At 32.6% G+C, this 22,768-nt stretch overlaps 1 protein-coding gene and 1 non-coding gene across 3 annotated transcripts; both read left to right on the forward strand.

Annotated features, from left to right (window-relative positions):
- Positions 1-11,340: 11,340 nt before the first annotated feature.
- On the forward strand, positions 11,341-11,443 carry LOC149209588 (U6 spliceosomal RNA). Its single transcript, XR_016253195.1, has one exon. It is a non-coding gene; the product is annotated as a U6 spliceosomal RNA (small nuclear RNA).
- Positions 11,444-12,175: 732 nt separating this feature from the next.
- LOC149209589 (subtilisin-like protease SBT5.6) lies at positions 12,176-21,864 on the forward strand. 2 transcript variants are annotated; one of them, XM_089396409.1, is made up of 11 exons: positions 12,176-12,314; positions 12,618-12,783; positions 12,974-13,065; positions 13,239-13,336; positions 13,631-13,813; positions 13,959-14,070; positions 16,417-16,984; positions 18,921-18,979; positions 19,120-19,477; positions 20,854-21,067; positions 21,162-21,864. In XM_089396409.1, the coding sequence occupies exons 2-11, from the start codon at positions 12,670-12,672 to the stop codon at positions 21,689-21,691; spliced, it is 2,328 nt and encodes a 775-aa protein (XP_089252535.1). In that variant the 5' UTR covers positions 12,176-12,314; positions 12,618-12,669; the 3' UTR covers positions 21,692-21,864. The 2 variants fall into 2 exon arrangements, with proteins under 2 accessions (XP_089252535.1, XP_089252536.1); XM_089396410.1 differs by having other exon boundaries at positions 12,243-12,314; positions 12,622-12,783.
- Positions 21,865-22,768: the final 904 nt, after the last annotated feature.

Below are 22,768 nucleotides of genomic sequence, written 5' to 3' on the forward strand. Positions count from 1 at the left end.
TTGTGCAGGATCTAGGAGAGGAGTGGGAGCTAAGATCTCTGGGAGATCTCATATGAAGTTGGCAACATCAACAAAGATAGGTTTTTGTGATAAACTAGTAGCATCTATTTCTATTCCTTGTCAATTATTGCTTGCATGATTGGGAGTGTCTTATTTTGTTATATCAAATTCTTCACAGACCCTCCTTTTGGGTAAACCCTAGGCATTTATATTGAGCTTAAAACATCCTACTACTATAGGTATAAATTATTCATTAAACACCAAGCATCACAATCAACCATCAATTTGAGGTAGGGACCTCACATCAAGCCTCAAATAACCTCCATGTGTCAAAAATCCAACTTTGGGTGCCCAATATCATCTCTATGGGTGCCAAGTAGATGATGTGGTGCACTTTCTCTCCAGCATTGGGGCTTCATCAGGTAAAACAAGGCCTCCTCAACCATCCTAGGGGATAAGCATCCTCATGTGGGATTTGGATAATTGCATTTTGATCAAGTAGTGTCAATGCTAGCCTAGGGGCATGTTTGGTTCACTGGTACATCATCAAGAATCGCAAATGGTAAGAAAATATAAGCTCAACATTTTGGCATTTGAACATGCTCTAGGGTGTTCATCAACTGCCAATATCATCTAACTGTTGAATGCTCTATTGAATAATGACTACATCTGCAAGTCATCATCCTCTTTGGAAGTGTAGTATGCACCGGGAATCATGTGGAGTAGGAGTGGAATAGTGTGCCCTCAAGGCCTTAGCTACTCAAAACCACCTAGAAAAACCATCTCATACTCAAGTGAAATCTATCATTCATTAGAGACAATAATCGTAGATGCATCTAAGTGTACCATACTTAACTATTAAGGGCATAATAATTCTTCAAACCAGGATCACCTTCAAATATCTAACAAGAACAAGTCTTGTAAAAGTGTTCCCTACCTTTGTAGGGGTGGCATTTCTGAGGTCAACCCTTCAATCCATAGGTTTTAGTGAGAATAGGTGGAAATGGAGATGAATGACTCCATGAAAAAGTCCCATGGTTAAGGGAATACCTAATGGGAGTCCACATCCCAAGTGCATAGATGTAATGGACAGAGGACTCGTGGAGGCATGAGTTACCCCTTTCCTCGGCCCGCTTTTTCCACCCCTCTATTGCACCATTTTCTTCTTTTTGATAATGCTTTTAGTAGTGCATAATTTAAGGATCAAAGTTTGATCTTTATGATATAACGATTATTTTACCCTTTAAGATGAGAGCGTTTCTCACTCATTAGGGTTAGAACATGTAAGGGTTCCTCATAATGAGGTGAAGCATCAACTGCTTAGAAATGGGTTATGACTAATGAGGGAGGTAGAGCTCATGCTATGCTTTTTCCCACATGATAACTTTGTCTTGACCATATTTTGCATTTTAAATTTTCTTTTTCTTTTGTTTTTCCTATCTTATGCTTTTTCGTTCTTTTAGCTACATCAACCTCCAAGGAAAATTTTTATGGTCGTACTCAAGGATGTGGATGTGTAAGTGCCAAATACCAATGAATCAATGACAATTAACCCAATGGATGGATGCAGTATTAAAGGAATGATGAAAGATTAAAGATGTTAAGTATGGGAAAGGGCAATGGACATGTTGCTTCAATCCAGATTTCCCAAGTAATGCCCCTCTTATAACCCTAAGGCCTTAGAGGAAGTCCCACTAGACTAGGGCTAAAGACCAACCCCTTGGTAAGGTGAGATAATAGGTTTACATTCAAAATCATTCAATCATCCAAATCACGCCTTTATCCATGTTTAAAATGCCAAAAACATTAAGTAAAATCACTCGATTACAAAATGGTTAAAGTACCTATTGAGTGGTATCCCACCTTCATTCAAGAAGAATTATGGATAATGGGAGGTGCATGATTGGTGCAAATGGCAGAGGAATTTGGCATATCATCATTAATGAGCAATGTGTAGGGTTGTTGGTTGGTTGGTTGTCCCTGATAAGAGAAAAAATTTCTCCTATAGGATTACCCATTTTGGTGGGTAATAGGGACCCCTTCCTTGTAGCCTTAAACTCTGGGAGAATCTGATATTATCTATGTTTCAAAATTCCATGCACTTAGTCTTTGGTATTCCTTTTGTCTTGCCACAATGTAACTCGAGAAGAAATAACCCTTAAATAAACTTATTGTGGTTTTGGTTTTCAACTAGTAAATTTTTTGTCTAGATCTTAAACAAACCAAGTTTCAATGCTTCGTTTGGTTTCCCTAGTTGCAAACCAAGCCATAGTACAAACTAATGGTTGTAAAACAATATTTCTAATAAAATGAAGTTATTTTACTTATGAAAATAACATAAACATTTATATAAACCAATTGTACATTGTTGTTGCCCTCCTATAATAATAATAAGTTGTAATAATAATGGATTGTAAAGTAACACTTAATGCATGGGGATGAAGCAATAAGAAAAGGTATGACAACCCAAGGGAAGGAGTATGAATATGAGAAGAAATATGACATTAAGGGAACGAGTATAAGTATGAGAAGAAATATCACATTAAGAGGAGGAGTATAAGTATGAGAAGAAATATGAGATTAAGAGGGAGGAACATGACATTAAGGGAAGGAGTATAAATATGAGAAGAAATATGACATTAAGGAGGAGGGAGATGTTTGGGCTTTTTATTTGAATAATAAGTTTTGTTGATAATATTTATTTTATTATAATAATGCATATTTATTATGATTTGAGTTATTAAATAAAAGGTATAATAATGTGTTTTATTATTATAATATATTTTCATTATGATTTAAATTATTAAAATAAAATTATATAAAAGAGGTTTAAAGTTAGCCCACATCACATTATATTATTTAATATAATAAATATATTTTTTACTATAAAAAATAAAAGAATACCTTCTTTATAAATATCTTTTAAATTATCATTCACCAGATGGAAAGTAAAAAATTACTCACCTCACAAATCATCACTCGGATGAAAATCAAAGTAATACATTATTTTATAAAACTATCAGCCAATGTAAACAGGTGTGGGAACTTTGGAAGTGCCAATTAGTTAACTGTAAATTTTATGGGTAAAGAGGTGATAAAACTTTGAAAATGTTGCTCAAAAACATTGGCAAAGATTCGTTAAGTTAATGGGATATACAGTGTTTTTTTTTTTTTTTTACTACTTTATTTTAATTTAAAACAATATTTAATATGCTTTTCAAAATAATTTATAATTTAAAATAAAATTAATTTTACTTATTATAATTATAATTTTTTTAAATTTAGAATATCTCAGACTTCAAGGGTAAGGTATTACAAAGGTTCGTGACCTTTCTTATGAGAGAACTTTTTAAAGATTTTTTTTAATAAAAATAGTATTATTGGTTTAAAGAATTTTTTTTAATAACCGTATTTAAAAATAGTATTATTGGTTTAAATGTTATTTAAAATTATTATTATGTGTAGAAATAATATAATATATAATGTAGTTAGTGGAGTTTCGATTAGACGGTGATTAGGTGTTTTATTAAGACATTCCTTGATGTGAAGTCACCGGTTCAATATGAGGATGATATATTGGACATGATAAAGATGTAGTCCTGTAAAATTTACAAACACTATTTAATATATAATATAAAGTTTAAATAGGAATTAAGTGATTATGATTTACATATTTATTATATAATATTTAAAATATAAATTATTAATTATTTTTATATTATAAATATTAATTTCAATTTTATTTTATTTTTCATATATAAATTAGGGGTGGTAGGAGGGGGAAGATTATTGTAAATCCTGAAGGAGAAACAGAAACTAAGTGTCCCTAGTCACTGGGGTAGAGTTTGAACAACCTTGTCGAATTGTATGGTCTCTTTCTTGGCCTTCAATTGGCCAAAGAGCAGAACATCTCTTCTTTCTTGTTCTAGGGGACTCCTTATTAATCATTCAACATCTTTGCTCGGTGTATCTCCCTAAGAATAACACACCTTCTCTCCTTCTTTGCATAATTTCCAGCATCTTAGAATCATTCTCGTGCAAGTGATTTTATCATATTCTCTGCCATAAGAACAAGGAAGCTGACAAACAAGCCAATATACCTTTTCAGTTACAAGAAGGGCAACTTAGGATCAATGGTAACCTCATTTGGAAGTATATCCCATAAACAAGCAAAGTTCCTACTTTATCTCCCCATCACTAAGAGAAATTCGCAAAGGAAGAATGTACAAAGCTTAAACTTAGGCGACATTATTTCAATACATTTGCAAAGTTGGAAGATGCTGCTCATTATAGTTAGCAAGGATGACAATAGTGTTCCCACAACCCACATCCTCTATATTTATGTGAAGCCATCCATATGGCATTCATAGTGTGCCAGATCCTTCATAGGGGCAGTTGCCTCGTCTAGAGACATGGAGCATATTTACAATATAGCCAGTTTTGAATTAAATTCATACCCTTTGCAATATTTCTCACACTACATCGTACTCTACAAAATTGACTCTACTAGTCACCTCCTCCAGTTTTCGGCATCAATAGCTATCTGGAGAGCATGGGAAATCTTGAATTAAATATAGTTGGTCATACATGTTAAGCTCATGCCGAGGCTATGAAAAGTGTTCATCATAGTTAAATTTGATGGTAAATCGGGTGGCCAAGACAAATTTTGGCAACTCCTGTGGGTTGCTTATGTTGATCCCTCATCCAGAAGTCATCCTTTCTTTGGTTTACTTCTTCTCCAGGAAAATTTGGTTAGCCCTCTCCCTATAAATTTTGATCCGGGTGTAACTCTCACTCCTTAGTGAAAAAGAAGTAAGCTAGAGCTCACCTTTCTTCCAAGGATAGCACCTCCGGGAATGTCGGCAGCCACTGATGCAACTCTCCAACAATTCCACCTCCAATCTTTACATTCGAGCTAGTATAGAGGAATAAGATTAGGATAAAATCAGGCTTTAAGCATCAAAGGTTCGGTTGGTAATTTTCCTTTCTCTACCTCTCAGTGATTTTATAGTCATCGCATTGAAGAATCTAGCACCTCTCTAAACCTAGCCACCCAATGGGTTTTTACAAGTTCAGTCTCTCAAATTGCTCACTACTACCACCTGTGTCTGCACTTTCCTTTGGATTGGTACACGGAAGTCTCCGAACCATGTGAAAAAAATTTGGCCCTGACTAAAACTTCCAAAATCAACAGGTAATGATCTAATGCATGGAGGATGAGTTAGATGGGGTGTGTCTACAACTAGCTGACCTCCAAGCTCATAGAAACAATGAGGATTCAAGAAGCACAACAAGTAGCACTCTTGTAGACCAATTGACAATTGATCCCTCTTAGTAAGATATGGAAAATCCATGCAAATGTATTTTGATAAAATACCAATTTTGTAAAGTCTACAGTCGCAGAAATTTAAATGTTGGCACTCGGACGAAATGTAGCTCAAATATGTGTGATCATTTTGAGATGACTCTTCCCTTCCTCTTAGAAGCTCTAGTCATTTTGAGCAATATGTAAATTTCCCATATACTTTAGTGATACCTTGTTGTGTCCGAACACAAACTTAATAATAAATCATTTCTTATTTGTGTAAAAAAACATCATATATAAACTATATTTGCCATTATTATTATTTCTATTATTAATAATTATGAAACATAAACAATATTTGCAATATTATCATATACCGAAAGTAAATAATAAATAATGATAAAGTATAAATGGAAACCTAAAATTTATCTTACTAACATAATAACACACACACACACACACATATATATTTTAAAATAAATAATTATTCATATATAACTTCAAATAAAATTAATTTATAAATAGAGCTTCGGCGTAAATCACATATAGAAAGACATTTCGAACCAACTAGTGTGGTTCATCGTCAGGACAAGTTGAAGAAACAGATCCAACTTAGCATGTTAGATAGTCTGAGCAGAGTCTCCAACGGTTAAATGGACTAACGGCTAATTTTGACCCTAGGATCCAGGTCAAACTATTATTTATTTATTAATTTAATATTATTATTATTTTAATATTATTTTTCTCTTATTATTTATGGAGATAAGTTAAATTAGGTAAAATTAATAAAACAATTTTAATGGCTGGTTTAAAAAGGAATTTATTAATTTATTTAAATTAATTATTAATATATATATATATATATATATATATATATATATATATATATATAATTTAATTAAAGTTATAATAATAGGTTATTAAAAGTTAGGATTAATAAATAGAATGATTTCAATGGTTAGTTTAAAAAGATATATTTATTTATCTAAATTATTTAATAGTTATTATATTTATATATATATATATATATATATATATATATATATATATATATATATATATATGATAATATTAGGTTGTTAAGTGACGAGTATTTTCATTTAATAATAATATTATTATTTAAGGAAAAAATATATATAAATATATAAATATATAAAATGATTTAAATGGATGGTTAAAGAAGTAATTTACTCATTTATTTAAATTATTTATTGATAAATTATATATATATATATATATATATATATATATATTTTAATTAAAACCTTAATGTTAGGTCGAGATTATTCATTTATTAATTTAATAATAATTTGTAAAAATAAATAAATAAATAAAATTAATTTAATTTATTTATTAATAACCCCATATATATATATATATATATATATATATATATATATATTATAATTAAATTATAAAGTTAGGCTAAAATAATAAAATGGTTAGTTTGAAAAAGGCAAATTTATTTATTTAATTAAATTATTTATTAAATATTGTTAATAATGATGATGATGATGGTTAACGTCCGCTGTGTATAATATATATACACATATATATACTACCTAAAATTATAAATAACTAATAAATAAGAGAAAAATAATATTAAAATAATAATAATAATAAATTAATAAATAATAATTTGACCTGGATCTTAGGGTCAAAATTAGCTGTTAGTCCATTTAGCCGTTGGAGACTCTCCTCAAACTATTTAACATGCTAAGCTGGATCTGTTTCTTCAACTTGCCCTGACGATGAACCACACTAGTTGGTTCGAAACGCGTCAACAAATGTCTTTCTATATGTGATTTAGGCCGAAGCTCTATTTATAAAGTCTCAATTCAACAATAAAATTAATTTATTAAATTTTACCATTTATTAAATTAAATATTTGTAAAAAAAAATATGATCAATCCTAATCAGAAACCATTTTTAACTAAAAAAAATTACACAATATAATCATGATACAAAAGAATTAATTTTAAAATTATTCCTTACTACTATTATATCAATATAAATATTTATTATTAAATCATGATGCAAAAGAATTAATTTTAAAATTATTCCTTACTACTATTATATCAATATAAATAATTATTATTAAATCATGATGGTTAATGGATATTAACAACAACAACAACAACAAAAATCTATTAATAACTAAAACTAAAATACAACATTATTTATATATTTCATATTTTCTTACTTTGAATATAAAATAATGAAATGAACTTTAATCGAATATAATAATTAATTAAAATAATAATAATAATGTTTTTTTTAGAGTTATATATATATAGAGTTATATATATATATATATATATATATATATATTTTTGTTTTCTAGTTTATGTGAATTTTGAGATGAGTGTACAATTAACCTGTGGCTTGAGTAGTGGTGACCTAGGGGCATCTAAGTCGTTAAAGTCACTTGGGATTACATCCAACCTCGGCCACACCAACACTTAGCATGGCTGGATTTTTACCTACAAAATTTCAAACTGGTGATGTTTATACACGAAGTGCCTTAACAGAACACCCTATCATTGTCTGCTTTATGCCCCATCGCCATATTTTTATTATTATTATTATTATTATTATTATTATTATTATATATAGATATATATCTATAACTATTATAATAAAATTATAAAAATAAATAAAATTATTTTTATGTTTTTCTTTTATAGTGAATTCTATTAACTTCGGAAACAAGAGATTACATCTTAAGGTACAAAAACTCAGTCAATCTCTTGTAGGGGAGACCAAACCATAGCCAAAAATAAACGTGTAGAAGAGATGAGAGAGAAAACTAGAAAATAACATACCTTACAACCATATTGCCATTCTATTAACTTCGGAAACAAGAGATTACATCTTAAGGTACAAAAACTCAGTCAATCTCTCGTAGGGGAGACCAAACCATAGCCAAAAATAAACGTGTAGAAGAGATGAGAGAGAAAACTAGAAAATAACATACCTTACAACCATATTGCCTAAGTCTAGATAATGACCTAGCTGGCCTCGACTAAACAAACTTGCAAGAATAAAACCAAATACTAAATCCATACATATAAGTAATTGGGTCTGAATCAAAGCCTGTTACTGGGATTGGGCCTACTTGATATGCCGTAGGTGTTGCTGTTAGTAGTGGGATACCAAGGTGATGTTCGATCCTCACCAATGTTTATTCAATCCTCTCCAGTTTGCCATCATAATCCTTTAGATGTCCATGCATGTGGTCCAATGAATGGATCAGGTTCATCTAGGACTCATGCCAATCAAGCAGAGTGCATCCCAATAGAAATTTCATCTGCCAGTATAAGTCAATTGTCAAAATATACTAGTTAAGACTTCCTCGAGTATGTCCCCTATCAGGGATGCAATCTGTCCATTTTGCCATAACTTCATAATCTAAGAGGGAAGTTATGTGGGATAATACTTCTCCCTCAGACCTGGCCACCTCTACCTGCACATGAGTTGGGATCTTCTCCTTGTATCTAGCTACAAAACCTTCTATACATTGATGCATATGGGTGTTTCCTCTACGAGCACGCTCCTCATAGTATGCCACCCCTCTTTTCACTCTAGCTCTCATTCTGGGCATTGTGGGAGCTCCACGTGGAACCTAGATAGTCAACAACACTTAGCACTAAACAGGCAGGGCTTGTTCCCCCCAAAGCCACCTTACCCTGCCAAAACTCTAATACTCCATTAGCAAGTCACCTTTTCCACCAAGACGTTGGTCCCTTGTTGCATTGTCAAGTTCTAATACCCATCACCTCCTTGTCCCCAACCACCCATAGACTCGCACAACCATCACTCAAGCTGAGTTGTTCCTAAATCAACAACCTGTCAATCATAATATTGCCACCCCCATGCCTATGTATTACACAATGGCCCCTTCTCCAACCAGAACACCAAAACTCTGTGTACATTTTACACCACCAACAGACAAAGACCCCCAATGGTATCGGTCAATGCCTTCGGCTAACAGTGAAATTCCTAAGATCGGAAAAGGAGCTTCAATGGTTAAGGGAGATAGGTTCAAAATAAACTATAGGCATGTTACCTCGGGAATCTTCCTCTGGCCTAACACAATATGTCCATCGCTCCCAAGTTTGGAGATCCCTGAGGCACCTCCAAATCTTATGATTTCCAATTGTCTAGGTATGAACAGATGGAATACATAGACCCCCAACCTCCAAGACCCAAATGAACCAAGAACAAACATACAACACCCCTTCCAATTAGAGAAAAAAATAGCCAATAAAAAAGGGGAAACAAGCAGAGGAAAGTGATTACCTAAATAGAAACTTAGTGCTCTCTGCCTAAAGAGTCGATGAAGGAAAACATTCAACAGACCTAATTGCACCTATGTCGCTTGGCAACTCAACAATTTCCTCTTCATCAAAGAGATATTTCTGTTACCCCTTCTGCTCCACCACCTTGAATTAGTGATCCACCAAAATGAAAACCAAAGCTTAGAACCACCACACTCCTCCCCTTGTTGCACTAGAAATAGGGTGGAGAACACCTTTACTTGAATAACTAGTTGCCATACCATCATCTTCCTATGCCTATAACTCTCATACCACTCTACAGGTCATTCCAGTGTATTATCATGTTCGAGCTCCATAATGCACCTATGAATAAATATTGTTGTGTTAAACATACTTGTGACCTTCACCTTCACAGATATTGTGTTGTCACAAGCATGATCTCGTCGACAGTTCATTTGTTGAATAGAGGAAGATTAATTACCATGTTCATTTGTATTACACTTGCCAGGGACTTGGTGCCACATCCCCCGACCTATTGGTTTAGTGGGCAATGGTAACCCACGTCGCCTGTTCTCCTACCACACCAACTACATTCATCACCTAATCTAGAGAATATATAATTGTGTGTATTTTAAATAAATGAGATGTGTTACTTTTATTTATATTAATTTTAAAATTTCAAAGGGGAAACTATCTATTTTATATTTATTCCAATGAATTTCAATAAAATATTAATTTAAAATTCAAAATTCAAAATAAATTTCAATGAAATTTCGATATTGTTTTTCACAATAATTTTGTTAATTATAATATATAAGCTATATATATTAAAAGTTATATTAATATAATAAATATAATCAAGTGAGATATTTATGATTTTTAATTAAAATTTTGATGAAATTTATTTCATATATATATATATATAAATGAATAAAATCTATTACATTCATTTTAAAGATTTATTAAAAAAAGTATTCATTTTAATTAAAATAAATTTCGTCAAAATTTCAATTAAAAATCATAAATATCCCATTTTATTATATTTATTATATTAATATAACTTTTATTATACAATTTTTACATATAATTTTCAAGTATATGATACTTGTGTATATGACAATAATAATTTGGAGGAAGTGCCTTTTTGCAAATGCCTTGGAATATATATTCATTGCAAAATCAAATAAAATTACAACATTTAAAAAAGCACTGATGAAGGGTGGAAAACTTATTATGAACATATCTTTGTATATGGTATTAGAAAAACTCCAATTTGAAACTTTTATTACCTCTGTTATCTTATATGAATTTGAGGTTTGGGAATGCAATATCTCAAAATAGTAGTTGAGAAAGATAAAACTGATCCAAAAGCAATTTATAATATATATAATCTCAAAATTAAAGGAAATACACCTTATTCTACCCTCCTCATCTAAACAAGTCTTTCCCTCATTGAGAGCAAGACTATGACTATGTGTTTATGGTATACTAGGAGTTTAAACAACATGGAAGATAAGAGGCTTCCTAAACTTGCTTCAAACTCTTGCCAAAACCACCTTTGGCTTAAGTGGGGATAGCATAAGGATACTAGATCTTAGGTAGAACATTGGGAGATAAAGAAAGAGGTCATAGTAAAATTGGTCAATTTCCAAAATGCCTTAGGATGAAAGAGTACCTCACCTTTATGACACTAAGAAGATTGAAAATGAAATGTACTTTCTCTTAGATTGTCCATCATATACTCATTTTAAATTAGTCTCTTCAGAGGCATCCGATAAAATTGGAACCAGACATAGAAAATTAGCATGCCCCCTACACAAGGATGACATGCACAAACCCAGAAATACTCATTTTTATCACACTATCAACCTTCTTAACCTTTTAACTTACCATTACTATAGTAATCTAACAAAACCTCTTAATACTTTTCTAATATAAAAATAAATTTTGAAACAAATTTAAGTAATATCTTCCCTTCCTAAAATTGTATAGTCATCCTATATTATTATTTTTCAATTCAAAGCAATCAAATATGTTATTGCTCTATGTATTCATTTTAAAATTTTGATTAAATTTTTTAAATAAATTACTTTTCTCTTTTTATTTATTAATTTTTAAATTAAAAATTTAATAAAAAAAATCAAAATAAAATAAGTCTATATCTATATTCATTAACCTAATTTTAATAAAATTTCAAAATTATAACTTTTATTATATTGATTTAAAAATGTTTAATAAAAGCTTTTAAAATAAATCAAATCTCTTATCTATACAAATAAATTCCATTCAAAAACCTTCCAATGATATATATATATATAGATAAATAATAAATCTGTCCTATACCTACACAAATGTATAAATGACACATGCCCATTGACTTGTAGTGACCATAATAATGCTTTACGAATACACAGTCTATCATGTTTCCACTGAGTGGGCAAGCAAATCATTGAATTGGCAGAAATCAAAGCGCTTTGTAGCCTCGTAATAATAATTGATGCCTTGAAAAAACTTAAAAAAAACCAGAAATGATGGTACCCCCGTACATATTAGGAAGCACTTTTCATGAGAAGATTGGGTGGTATTTTTGAATATGGAAGGGACAAGTATGGAATGGAATCTGGAGCAGTAACCATAGTGAGAGCTATAAATACATGGGGATGCTCGGCACTTCTAATAACAAAATCATAGCATGTGACTCCTGCAATTGGATTTCAGCAGCTTAAAAGGTTGGCTTTGTAAAATGTCTCTGGAGATTTTGTTCGGTTAGATATCATAAAAAAATTGCTGTTAAGTTATGGTATTTTTAAATGGAAAGGAGGGCTTGTCTGTCCTAGTTATTCCGGCCTATTTTTGTTTTTGTGGTATGTGTTTGCACTGCTTCCATAGCTACAGCTGCAAAGCATGCAAGCTTAGAATAAGATGAAGGGCAGACAGATGATAAGGATTGCCATTTCTGTGTTCTGTCTACAGTCCTTTTGCTATTCATTTATTGATTGCCAGACTAATACTTTCTGTGTGTTTGTGTAAAGGAAGTGAAGAAAGGAGAGGAGCTGCAGCTCCATTGTTTTAATCAAAAACATCATGGATCTAGGATTAGGCCTATTATCACAAGCTTGGATGAAATACTTCATGGTGGCTTTAACAGTATTGAAGCTTCTCATGGCATTCTGCCTTGTTGGCATCTCTGCTAAGGAGGTGGGCATGCATTGAGATATCTTATCGTAGACAATGAGATCTTTATCTGTTATAATATATAGATTGGATATCTCTGATATACATACACAATGAGTATATAAACCATGGAAGGTTCTTAGTTTAGTTTAAATGCAGTTGTAGGAATGGTGATTCAAATTTTTATAGCTTTGTGTGTATGTATTGTTGGCAGATATACGTTGTATATGCAGGCGACCATGGAGGGCTGCTGCCAGAGGAAGTGGTTGATAGTCACCATTCCATGATGGTTTCTGTGAAGGGAAAGTGAGTTATTTGCTTCATTAACTCAATCAATCCATAGATACATACTAAGCCCATTGTCTATCATGCAAGCTATTGATGAATCTAATGATTGTCAAAGACCTTGGTTTGGTCTTTTAGAATGGAAATTTACAGGTATTATATTGATATTAATTCAGTGATCTTGATTTGGGCAGTGCCGATGAAGCCAGGGAGTCTTTGCTTTACAGTTACAAACATAGCTTCAATGGCTTTGCTGCCCATCTTTCACCTGAAGAAGCTTCTGCCATCTCAGGTATATATGTTAAAGCCATGGACATCTCTATAATAATATTACTGATGTTGTTATAAGGTGTGAATATATTCAAATATCTTCTGTAAAATTCTGAGATCAGGCAGCAGATACAATTTACAAATGTGCTGTTAGTTGCTAATTATGCATGCAATGGCTCATGGGTTTTCTTGTGATTATCTTTGAGCAAAGCCTATCTTTGATCAAACAAGCTTTGCTCAAAGATTTTACAGAATGTGCTATATAGGTTGCTAAAGGTATCTGAATTGATTATTGAAATGTTGTGAACTGATGCAGAGATGGAAGGAGTAATCTCTGTATTTCCCAGCAAAAACAGAAAGATGCACACTACAAGATCATGGGATTTCCTTCGTATGGAGGGTAGAAACACACAAGGAGATGGAACGATTTTAACCTCAAGAAAATTATGGGAGGAGGCAAACTATGGGCAAGATACCATTATTGGCCTCCTAGACTCAGGTAGTTCCAGTTCCCTCTACTTCAAGGCTTTCTACAGGCGGCAAGTGATTGTTATTGGATAGAAACATGCTAATGATGTGGGTGTCTTGTAGATAGAAACATGTCCACAAATGAAAAGTTCATGAATATTTTGTCATGTAAGCAGGGATTTGGCCAGAGGCCGAGAGTTTCAACGATGAAGGAATGCCTCCAGTCCCAAGCACATGGAAGGGCATATGTGACAAGGGCAATGGCTTCAACTTCTCACACTGTAACAAGTAAGTGGAACCGAGCAACTTTCTTTGTATTTCTCATTGCTATGATCGTTGATATTCCCATGGCAATGTTAGGGTGGTTCAGGTCAATTTTATTCTGTCAAGTGATTAGCAGTTTTTTGGATCTAGATTTAAGAGAATTCATTATTTTGCTTATAATTTTCATGATTTTGCCCATGGTTTTCATAAACCTGAAACCCAAAAACTGTTTATAACTTGACTGACTCAAATTTACCTGAACCACCCTGACTCGATACCCAAATTCTGAAGTGGACCTCGCCAATTAAAGCATATTGATGGGAATTGCTTTGATTTGACTACCACGAGTGCAGTGGATAGTGATTCGGATAGGATTAAAAATGGCATGAAATATGTTTTGTCGTGTATGAAAACGAAATCACAGACAAATGGGTGCACTTAAAATAGCAATAAAACTAAATTACAGCTTTTGGGATTATTAATATCTTTCTCGTTGAATCGTTAGTCACAGATTTTCATCCATTCTGTAGTCTGTCTCCACCTAAATGGCATTTTAATATCAACCTAATCCTTCATGATGTCGTCACAGAGGCAACAAATTAGTGGTCATAGAGGAGACTTTCTTTTCTTACCGAAGAATCATTTTTTGTGAAGTAAAATGTTTTTGGTATATGTCGGTGCTTCAAAAATCCAATTATCTCGTGTGGTGTCTGCTACTGCCCTATCTCCAACATATTTGGGTCAGGGACCACTCATGCAGTAAGATGAGGGCACAGACTTTTTGTGACTGGACTTTCCACTGGGTCTTGATACTTCAATTTCTCTTAATTAATTATGTGAAAAGAGCCTATCCTTTAACCTAATGAAAAGTCATAAAATATTAAATTAGTTGTATTTTTGGGGCCCGTTTGATGATGCCTTTGACTTGTTTGTGAATCTATCACACCCAACAATGAAAAGACGGGCTCACAATTAGTTTGCAGGTCAAATTTTGGCAAAGGGGTTGGATGTAAAAGTATAATTCCCTTTGCTGAGCACTGAGCATTAAAAATGCTGCGCATGCAGAGGTGGAAAAGCATTAAAATTGTACTGCAGATGGAGTGTGTCTGGTTTAATTCAAATTTATTTTGTGTCTGGTTCAATTCAAAGTTATTTTGAATTCACAGTTTGATTCACAGATTTAATATTCTGTGACTGGATATTTAATATTTGTCATTTCTTTTAACAATATTTTAATTTTGATTGCCCATTTTTTAACAGGGTATTAATGGTATATTGAGTGGAATATACATTCATTTTTATTTTGAATTTTACAGTTGCAAATCAATCTGTGAGATTGTGAGATGAAAATATTTATTGTTCTATATTTAACAGGTTTAGTAGGTTTAGTGTATTTTCTTTTTTATAGAATTTTTTTTTAATTTTGTAGTTGTTAGATACTTTGTCGTAAGTTAATGATTAGCTCACTGTCTTTACATGGTATTAATTGAATAAAAATAAAGTGATATTTAATAGACATGGTATTAATTGAATAAAAATAAAGTGATATTTAATAGACATGGTGTTAATTGAATAAAAATAAATTGATATTTAATAGATCAAATAGAAAGATAATAAAACAATAATTGGTTTATCCATAAAAAAATATTTGTTGTAATTCAATTGTCATATATCTAATTTTTAGCAATTCTATAATATAAATCATACCATACAAATGTTGATGGTAATGATCTACAGAAACACTTATTTCCCCATCTATAAAGCCATTAATGTTGTCCAGTTGTACATGCCCACCATTATATTTATACTATTTAAATATAACCCCAGCATTAATGAACCTATGGCCGGTTAAAGATTAATTGTCATTAGTCTACTATTGCTCATGATATATTTTAATACATAGTTATTATCTTCCAACACTTTGTGATTAATGTTGACTCTCTGCTAAGTCATTAATAATCTCCCCAGTGTAAATCTTTAAGTAATGTACCTCTTAAAAGATAAGTGGGAATAGGGTTTGAGAACTAAATTTAGACAAATTTTTCCACTATATAAAAAAAAATAATCTATTTCATAATATCTATAAAAATTAATGTAATCGTCTAAAATTAATTCACTGATTAAGATGAATAATTCCAATATCACATAACACCATTAACTTGAAATTGCATTTAGACCAGTCAAAAAAAATTCTCATTGATATTGCATTTAAATGAGTCAAAAAGAATTCTCACTATATTAAGTCAGTGCTATATCACATCTCATAATCTTGCATCATTATATTTCTCTTTTAATGAATGATAAAATTATATTTATTGACTTACTGTAGGTATAGCTTTTTAACTTGAAAATTTTGTTGTGTATGAATAGCAAGTTGATTGGCGCCCGCTACTACTTGAAGGGTTTTGAAGCCGACAATGGTCCCCTCAATGAAACAGCGACAGGAGAGTATCGTTCGCCACGTGACCGCGATGGCCATGGCACCCACACTTCCTCGACTGCTCTCGGCCGGGAAGTGGATGCCGCAGCGTTGGGTGGTTTCGCCACCGGGAAAGCCGCGGGTGGGGCTCCGATGGCCAGGTTGGCAATGTACAAGGCGTGTTGGGGTCAGCTTGCCGGTGAGGGCACTTTCGTGGAGATCACGTGTAGTGATGTTGACATGCTGGCAGCCCTGGATGATGCCATCCACGACGGCGTCCACGTGTTGAGTATATCCATCGGGATTGCTGGCGTGCAAACTGTGTATACAGATGCCATCGCCATTGGGACCCTACATGCCGTCAACCGAGGTGTCTTCGTGGCTTGCAGTGTTGGTAATGATGGGCCAAAACCTGGCACGGCATCAAACCTTGCTCCGTGGATCACCACCGTGGCGGCCAACAGTGTGGATCGAGATTTTGTTTCACTAGTGTTTCTAGGGGATGGCACTAAAATCAAGGTACGTTCCACTTAACATTTTTATAATATTTTATTCAAATTAATAAAATATAATTGTTTTGATGTGAAATATTATTTGCAATGTATTTTCGTATTGTGCTTTCTCCTATACAAGAAGTTTGTGAGGGCTTAAGTAGCGCTTCAGATTTGTAAACCAAAAATTTATTTTATATATATAGATATAGTTATATATTAAATAAGTTTAATTTAATATTATATTTTTTTCTTAATAATTTAAGTAAACATAAAAAATAATAAGAATGGTTATTTATCACTTAATTCTATTGTGGTCTTTCTTTTGGAATCACCTAATTGAATATGTTATCTTGTTAGCTTATTCATCTTTCTAACATAGAAATTTCCACAGATTCCTTAGCTCTTTGAGATTCTAGAACCTAGACCATAGCCATGGTGAGTCTAAATCTAGTGCTCTAATCACCCAGTACCTATGTTGAAAATCAAAACCCAGAGTGTTCTAACTTTTCTAGGTTTCTTCCTCTCCTCCTTCCCCAAGACTTCTCCAAAACCCAATATGAAAAAATATTCACCCCCTTCCAAAAAAAAATCTCTCTCCTAATCCTTTCCCTTTAATATTTATCCATTGCGTGACCTCCAAAATATCTCCCCTCAATATTACCCACCTAATTATATCCAGGGCTCCTTTACCATAAAATTTAGACCTATTTACTATCTTACCAACTCCACTGATCCATAAGTAAATGTCCTCAATCTTTCCCGGGTTATTCTTAAATTCTAATCAAACTTAAACATTAATAAATATTAAGGCTAATCATAATTAGAAGCATCTAGCATAATAGACCATAGCATAAGCCTACCACATAATACCAATAACACTAAGCATAGTACAATAGGATTAAGGAGTGGGTATTACAAAACTCAAGGTTAGTAGTTGGTTTCATGCATGAGATTAACGAGCGTGCTTTACAAAATTAAACTCAAGGTTAGTAGTTCCTTTCATGCATGAGATTAAGGAGTGTGCATTACAAAATTAAACTTAAGGTTAGTAGTTCCTTTCATGCATGAGATTAAAGCTAGATGAAAATCTATGAGAGCAATCAATCTCACAAGAGATAGACTAATAACTTAGCATATCATAATAAAATTAAAAAGTGGACATTACAAAGTCAAACTCAGGGCTAGTATTAGTATTTGATTTCACAAATGAAATTAAAACTAGATACTATTACAAAGCATATGTTAATATTAAATGTAACTCCAACCATAACCATAAAAGATGCTTTTTTTTTTTGCAGGTACAATCTATGCTGAAACTATTTTTTAATCCCAAAATAAGACCTAAGCCCAAGAAGTACGTCTAATTGGCTATAATCTCATATTCCTTTAAAATAATTTCACAAAAATAAAAATACATCCCTTTATAAGCCATTTTGATGTCATTTCAAGTTACACCAGTACATATTTGTGAATAACTACCAATAATACTAATAAATAATTAAATTATGATGTATCTTAATATGAGCTTTTCAAGGTAATCCCATTTTCAAGCCCTAAAAAATAATAATAAATAATTAAATTATGATGTATCTTAATACTAGCTTTTCAAGATAATCCCATTTTCAAGCCCTAAAAAATAATAGAATAAATAATTAAATTATGATGTATCTTAATACGAGCTTTCAAGGTAATCCCATTTTCACGCCCCTAAAGATAATAGAAGCTTTGTGGTTGATTTATGGTTCTCTAGAGATGATATAGCCCTTGTGGTTGATTTATTGTTGTGTAAAAATTATATAAGCATTGTATAGACAATAAAATGTAGAAATGATATAGCCCTTGTGGTTGATCTATTGTTGTGTAAAAATTATATAGAAATTATATAGGCATTGTATAGACAATAAAGTTTTGAGTTTTCTTTGTTGTTACTAACAGATTACTAAATTATTTTGTTTGAGCAGGGCCGAACTGTGACCCCTTACAAACTAGCGAACAAGTTCTATCCATTGGTCTTTGCTGGGTATGTCTCAACCATCCCACCTACTTGATATTTACATCAAAACCTCAATGGCAACCTATGTTGTGCTTATAAATGGATAGATAAATTGCAATAAGATTCATGAACTGACCAATGTATTAGAAATGCCCGTTCAAATGCAGGCAATGCCTTCCAGGATCTTTGGACTCAAAGAAAGTAAAGGATAAAATAGTCTTCTGCCTAAGAGGAAATGGTACCAGGGTTGGGAAAGGCATAGAGGTGAAAAGGGCGGGAGGGGCTGCAATCATTCTGGGGAATCTGCCAATTAATGGAGCAGAAATATCAGTGGATGCATATGTTCTACCTGGGACTGCAGTGGTCTCTAATGATGCAGCAACCATACTTGCCTACATCACCTCTACCACTAAACCCCGTGCACATATTGTTCCAGCCCACACCGTCCTGGGAACCAGGCCAGCACCATTCATGGCCGCCTTTTCTTCCAGGGGCCCCAATTTGGTCAATCCAGACATCCTGAAGGTAAAGAGATTCATTCTGGAAGAGTAATAATTTTTTCTTCAAATTTGTCATAATAACTCTCTCTTCCAATTTGACATTTAGTGTAGAATATAAGAGCTTTTGTTTAAAATCACACATATGTTACCCTAACGATATAGTCAGTTTTCTTTAACGGTCTCGCAGGGAACACAACCCTGCTCTTAATTGTATATCAAAATAAGAACTTCAGGTTTCCAGCCTAGCCTGTGTTGGTAGGTTTACTTAATCAAAGTCAGAGTTGAATAGGGTTTTGTATAAAGAAATCTACCTAGCACAAATCTACATGGATTTAGAGTAGAAAAAATTAAAAGTTAAAAATAACTTAGTGTTTATTAGGCATTTACATTCGATTTTCATTTTTACAGACTGTGACCCTTTCCTTTTTAGGTGTTTATTGCAACAGAATTGCAATGTTGTGTTAAGTATATAAAGTTTATAAAGAGCTAAAAGTGAGGAATATAATTATCAGTATTTTTTTGTACAGACAATTGTTATACTATTTTTCAGAAAATTCAATGTTATAAGATTTTCCTTATAACACATACAATATGACATATTATATAAAGAGGAAAATATCATTTTGGCTTGAATTCAGGAGGGAGAAAAACATAGAATTAATATATTTTTACAACTTAAATTATACTGAATACCTTGATTTTTGCAAAATTTTACCAAAAAGTGGTTTAGTTAAATAATTTTTATAATCCTAAAACATTCCTTGGATAAAGTACAAAACTCTGGATAAGATTTTATCATATCGATATTCCTGATGACAATTATTGCAATATTCTTCACTTATTTTGTGCCACAAGATTGCAAGGACACATATAATATTCCTGGTACACATTATCTCAATATTCTTCACATAGCTTTTATGTCACAAGATTTCAAAGGAGACATACAATATTCCCAGGGACAAACTACCATACTTTTCGTAAGATTCTATGACACAGAATTCCTCAGGATAAGATAAAATATTCTCTCCTCTGTAAGACTCGTAACCATCTTCTCAGTGCTCTGGCACCTGATGTTAAAATTTTATATTGACTCTTAAGCCAAACAAAAACCCACTTTAAAATCTATTTACAATAGCTGCAAAGTTTGGAACCACCTTTTAAATTAAGACTGCATTCCCCTTAGCCAATAAGCATGGAGTTACATTTGTGATTTGAGCTTCCCAGCCTCAAAATGCTGTACTCTGTTTGTTTGTTTAACAGCATAAACAACCTCAAAATCCTGTCCTATTTTGGATTGTTTATCAGCATAAACATCAATTTTAATCTATGACACATGCAAATGGAAAAATGTTCTGTTTATTGAGGGTTCCCTTGCTTAACATATTCTATTGGTTTTTGCAGCCAGATATTACAGCACCTGGTCTGAACATACTGGCAGCCTGGAGTGGAGCAGCCTCTCCTACCAAGCTTTTAATGGATGATCGTCGTGTAAAGTACAATATTATCTCGGGGACATCAATGTCGTGCCCACATATTGCAGGAATAGCAGCCCTATTAAAGGCAATTCATAAAGATTGGAGCCCTGCCGCTATCAAATCTGCCCTCATGACCACTGGTGATTAATGTCATTCTTTTTAAATTCAAAACTAGGGTTTCTGGCAATGTAATCTTTTAACATTTTTTTGAGTATTTCATTTTCTTTCCTGCAGCAAATGTTACAAACAATGAAGGTCATCCAATTTCAGATGCATCTGGAAATCCAGCCACACCATTCAGTTATGGATCAGGTCAAGTTAACCCCAATCAGGCATCAGATCCAGGCCTGTTGTATGATGCCACAATAGAAGATTATGTACTCTTTCTTTGTGGCAGTGGAGCAAATGCTTCTACCATTTTACGAAACAGAAATTTCAAATGCCCGAAAAATCCACCTAAAGATTATCAACTGAACTATCCATCAGTTGCCATTGCAAACTTGAGTAACAAGGAGACCGTCACCAGGACTGTCACCAATGTTGGTGGCAAAGGGGAATACACTGTTTCAGTCGATGAACCAGCAGGTGTATCTGTACATATCAATCCCAAGAAGTTGTCTTTCAAATCTACAGGAGAAAAACAGATTTTCACTATACAATTCACCCTTCAAAAGCCTCTAAATAAAAAGTATGTATTTGGGTCCTATACTTGGAGGGATGGAAGTCATCTAGTCAGGAGTCCCATAGCTGTCTCATCAATCTAAATAAGCATACTCAGCCATTCATCTCATGGGTCAGAATAATGGATGAACTTGAGGAATAAGAATCTTTATGCTTTAAGAATGTGAGCGGTTTAGATCCATGTCTGCTCAGGCTCCATACAAATTGTCTTCCAATGAGCTGGAGTGCTTGTAACTTGTAGCCATATGTTCAAGCATAGTGACATCCTCTGCTCAGGTTGGATTTCTGTGCATCTCAATATTGACAGAGAAATGCTCTTTCAACTGAAATCTCTGTGTACAAGCAAATGCATTTAATACGAAACAAAGCAAATGCATTTAATACGAAGCAAATTTCCTCGTCATTTGAATGGCCCTCGCTAACCAATTAATTCTTAAACCAAAATTAAAATGCAATATGAAATCAAAACTTCGAGCATCATCACTGCACTTAATTCACAATTTGCAATTATGTCCAAACATATTTCATTAGAGATAAATATCCTGTCTCGCTAACCAATTAATTCTTTTAACCAGGATTAAAATGCATTATGAAACAAAAGCTTCGAACATCATCATTGCACTTAATTCACAATTATGTCCAAACATATTTCATTATGGATAAATATCCAGTATGCAAAATATTGATCCACGTATTGCATTCATAATGGCATGATATTCAACAAATCCTAAGTAAAAGTATAATGAAAATTTGGAAAATCTTGGCATAAAACTTGAAGAATATAATGATTTAGATATATTATAAGAAAAATATAATGATTCTTTGTAAAATTTATTTAATGGTTAAATATTTTTTTATGGGTTATTTGGTTGGTGTGTAAGGTAGATTTTTTTTTTAATTAAAAAGAATTTGTAATTTTCTCGTTATTGAAAAGATTTGAGATCCAGTAAATGCACTGATACTATATTTTTAAGTCTAATGTAACTTTTCACAATACTATATTCTTAAGTTTAATGTAACTTTTTACAACCCTCCTTAGATAGATAAATTAAGTTTCGAACTTAGGTGGGTTCTTTATATTGGTTGGAAAATGCTTTTCGGTGTATGACATCGACCATTTGGCCTAGGCCAATAGGTTGATAAACCAAGGTATTGTTATT

The sequence above is a fragment of the Pinus tabuliformis genome, chromosome 1_2 (assembly GCF_031772625.1).
Source record: "Pinus tabuliformis cultivar Carrire ecotype Pingquan chromosome 1_2, CPIR1, whole genome shotgun sequence".
NCBI classification, from domain to species: domain Eukaryota; kingdom Viridiplantae; phylum Streptophyta; class Pinopsida; order Pinales; family Pinaceae; genus Pinus; species Pinus tabuliformis.

What these genes read in the sequence shown, in the direction of transcription:
- LOC149209589 (XM_089396409.1), top strand. Translation starts at nt 12,670, where the DNA reads ATGGATCTAGGATTAGGCCTATTATCACAAGCTTGGATGAAATACTTC. An exon ending in AGAAGCTTCTGCCATCTCAG is followed by an intron (nt 13,337 to 13,630) that starts GTATATATGTTA and finishes GAACTGATGCAG; the next exon opens with AGATGGAAGGAGTAATCTCT. An exon ending in GGGATGGCACTAAAATCAAG is followed by an intron (nt 16,985 to 18,920) that starts GTACGTTCCACT and finishes TTGTTTGAGCAG; the next exon opens with GGCCGAACTGTGACCCCTTA.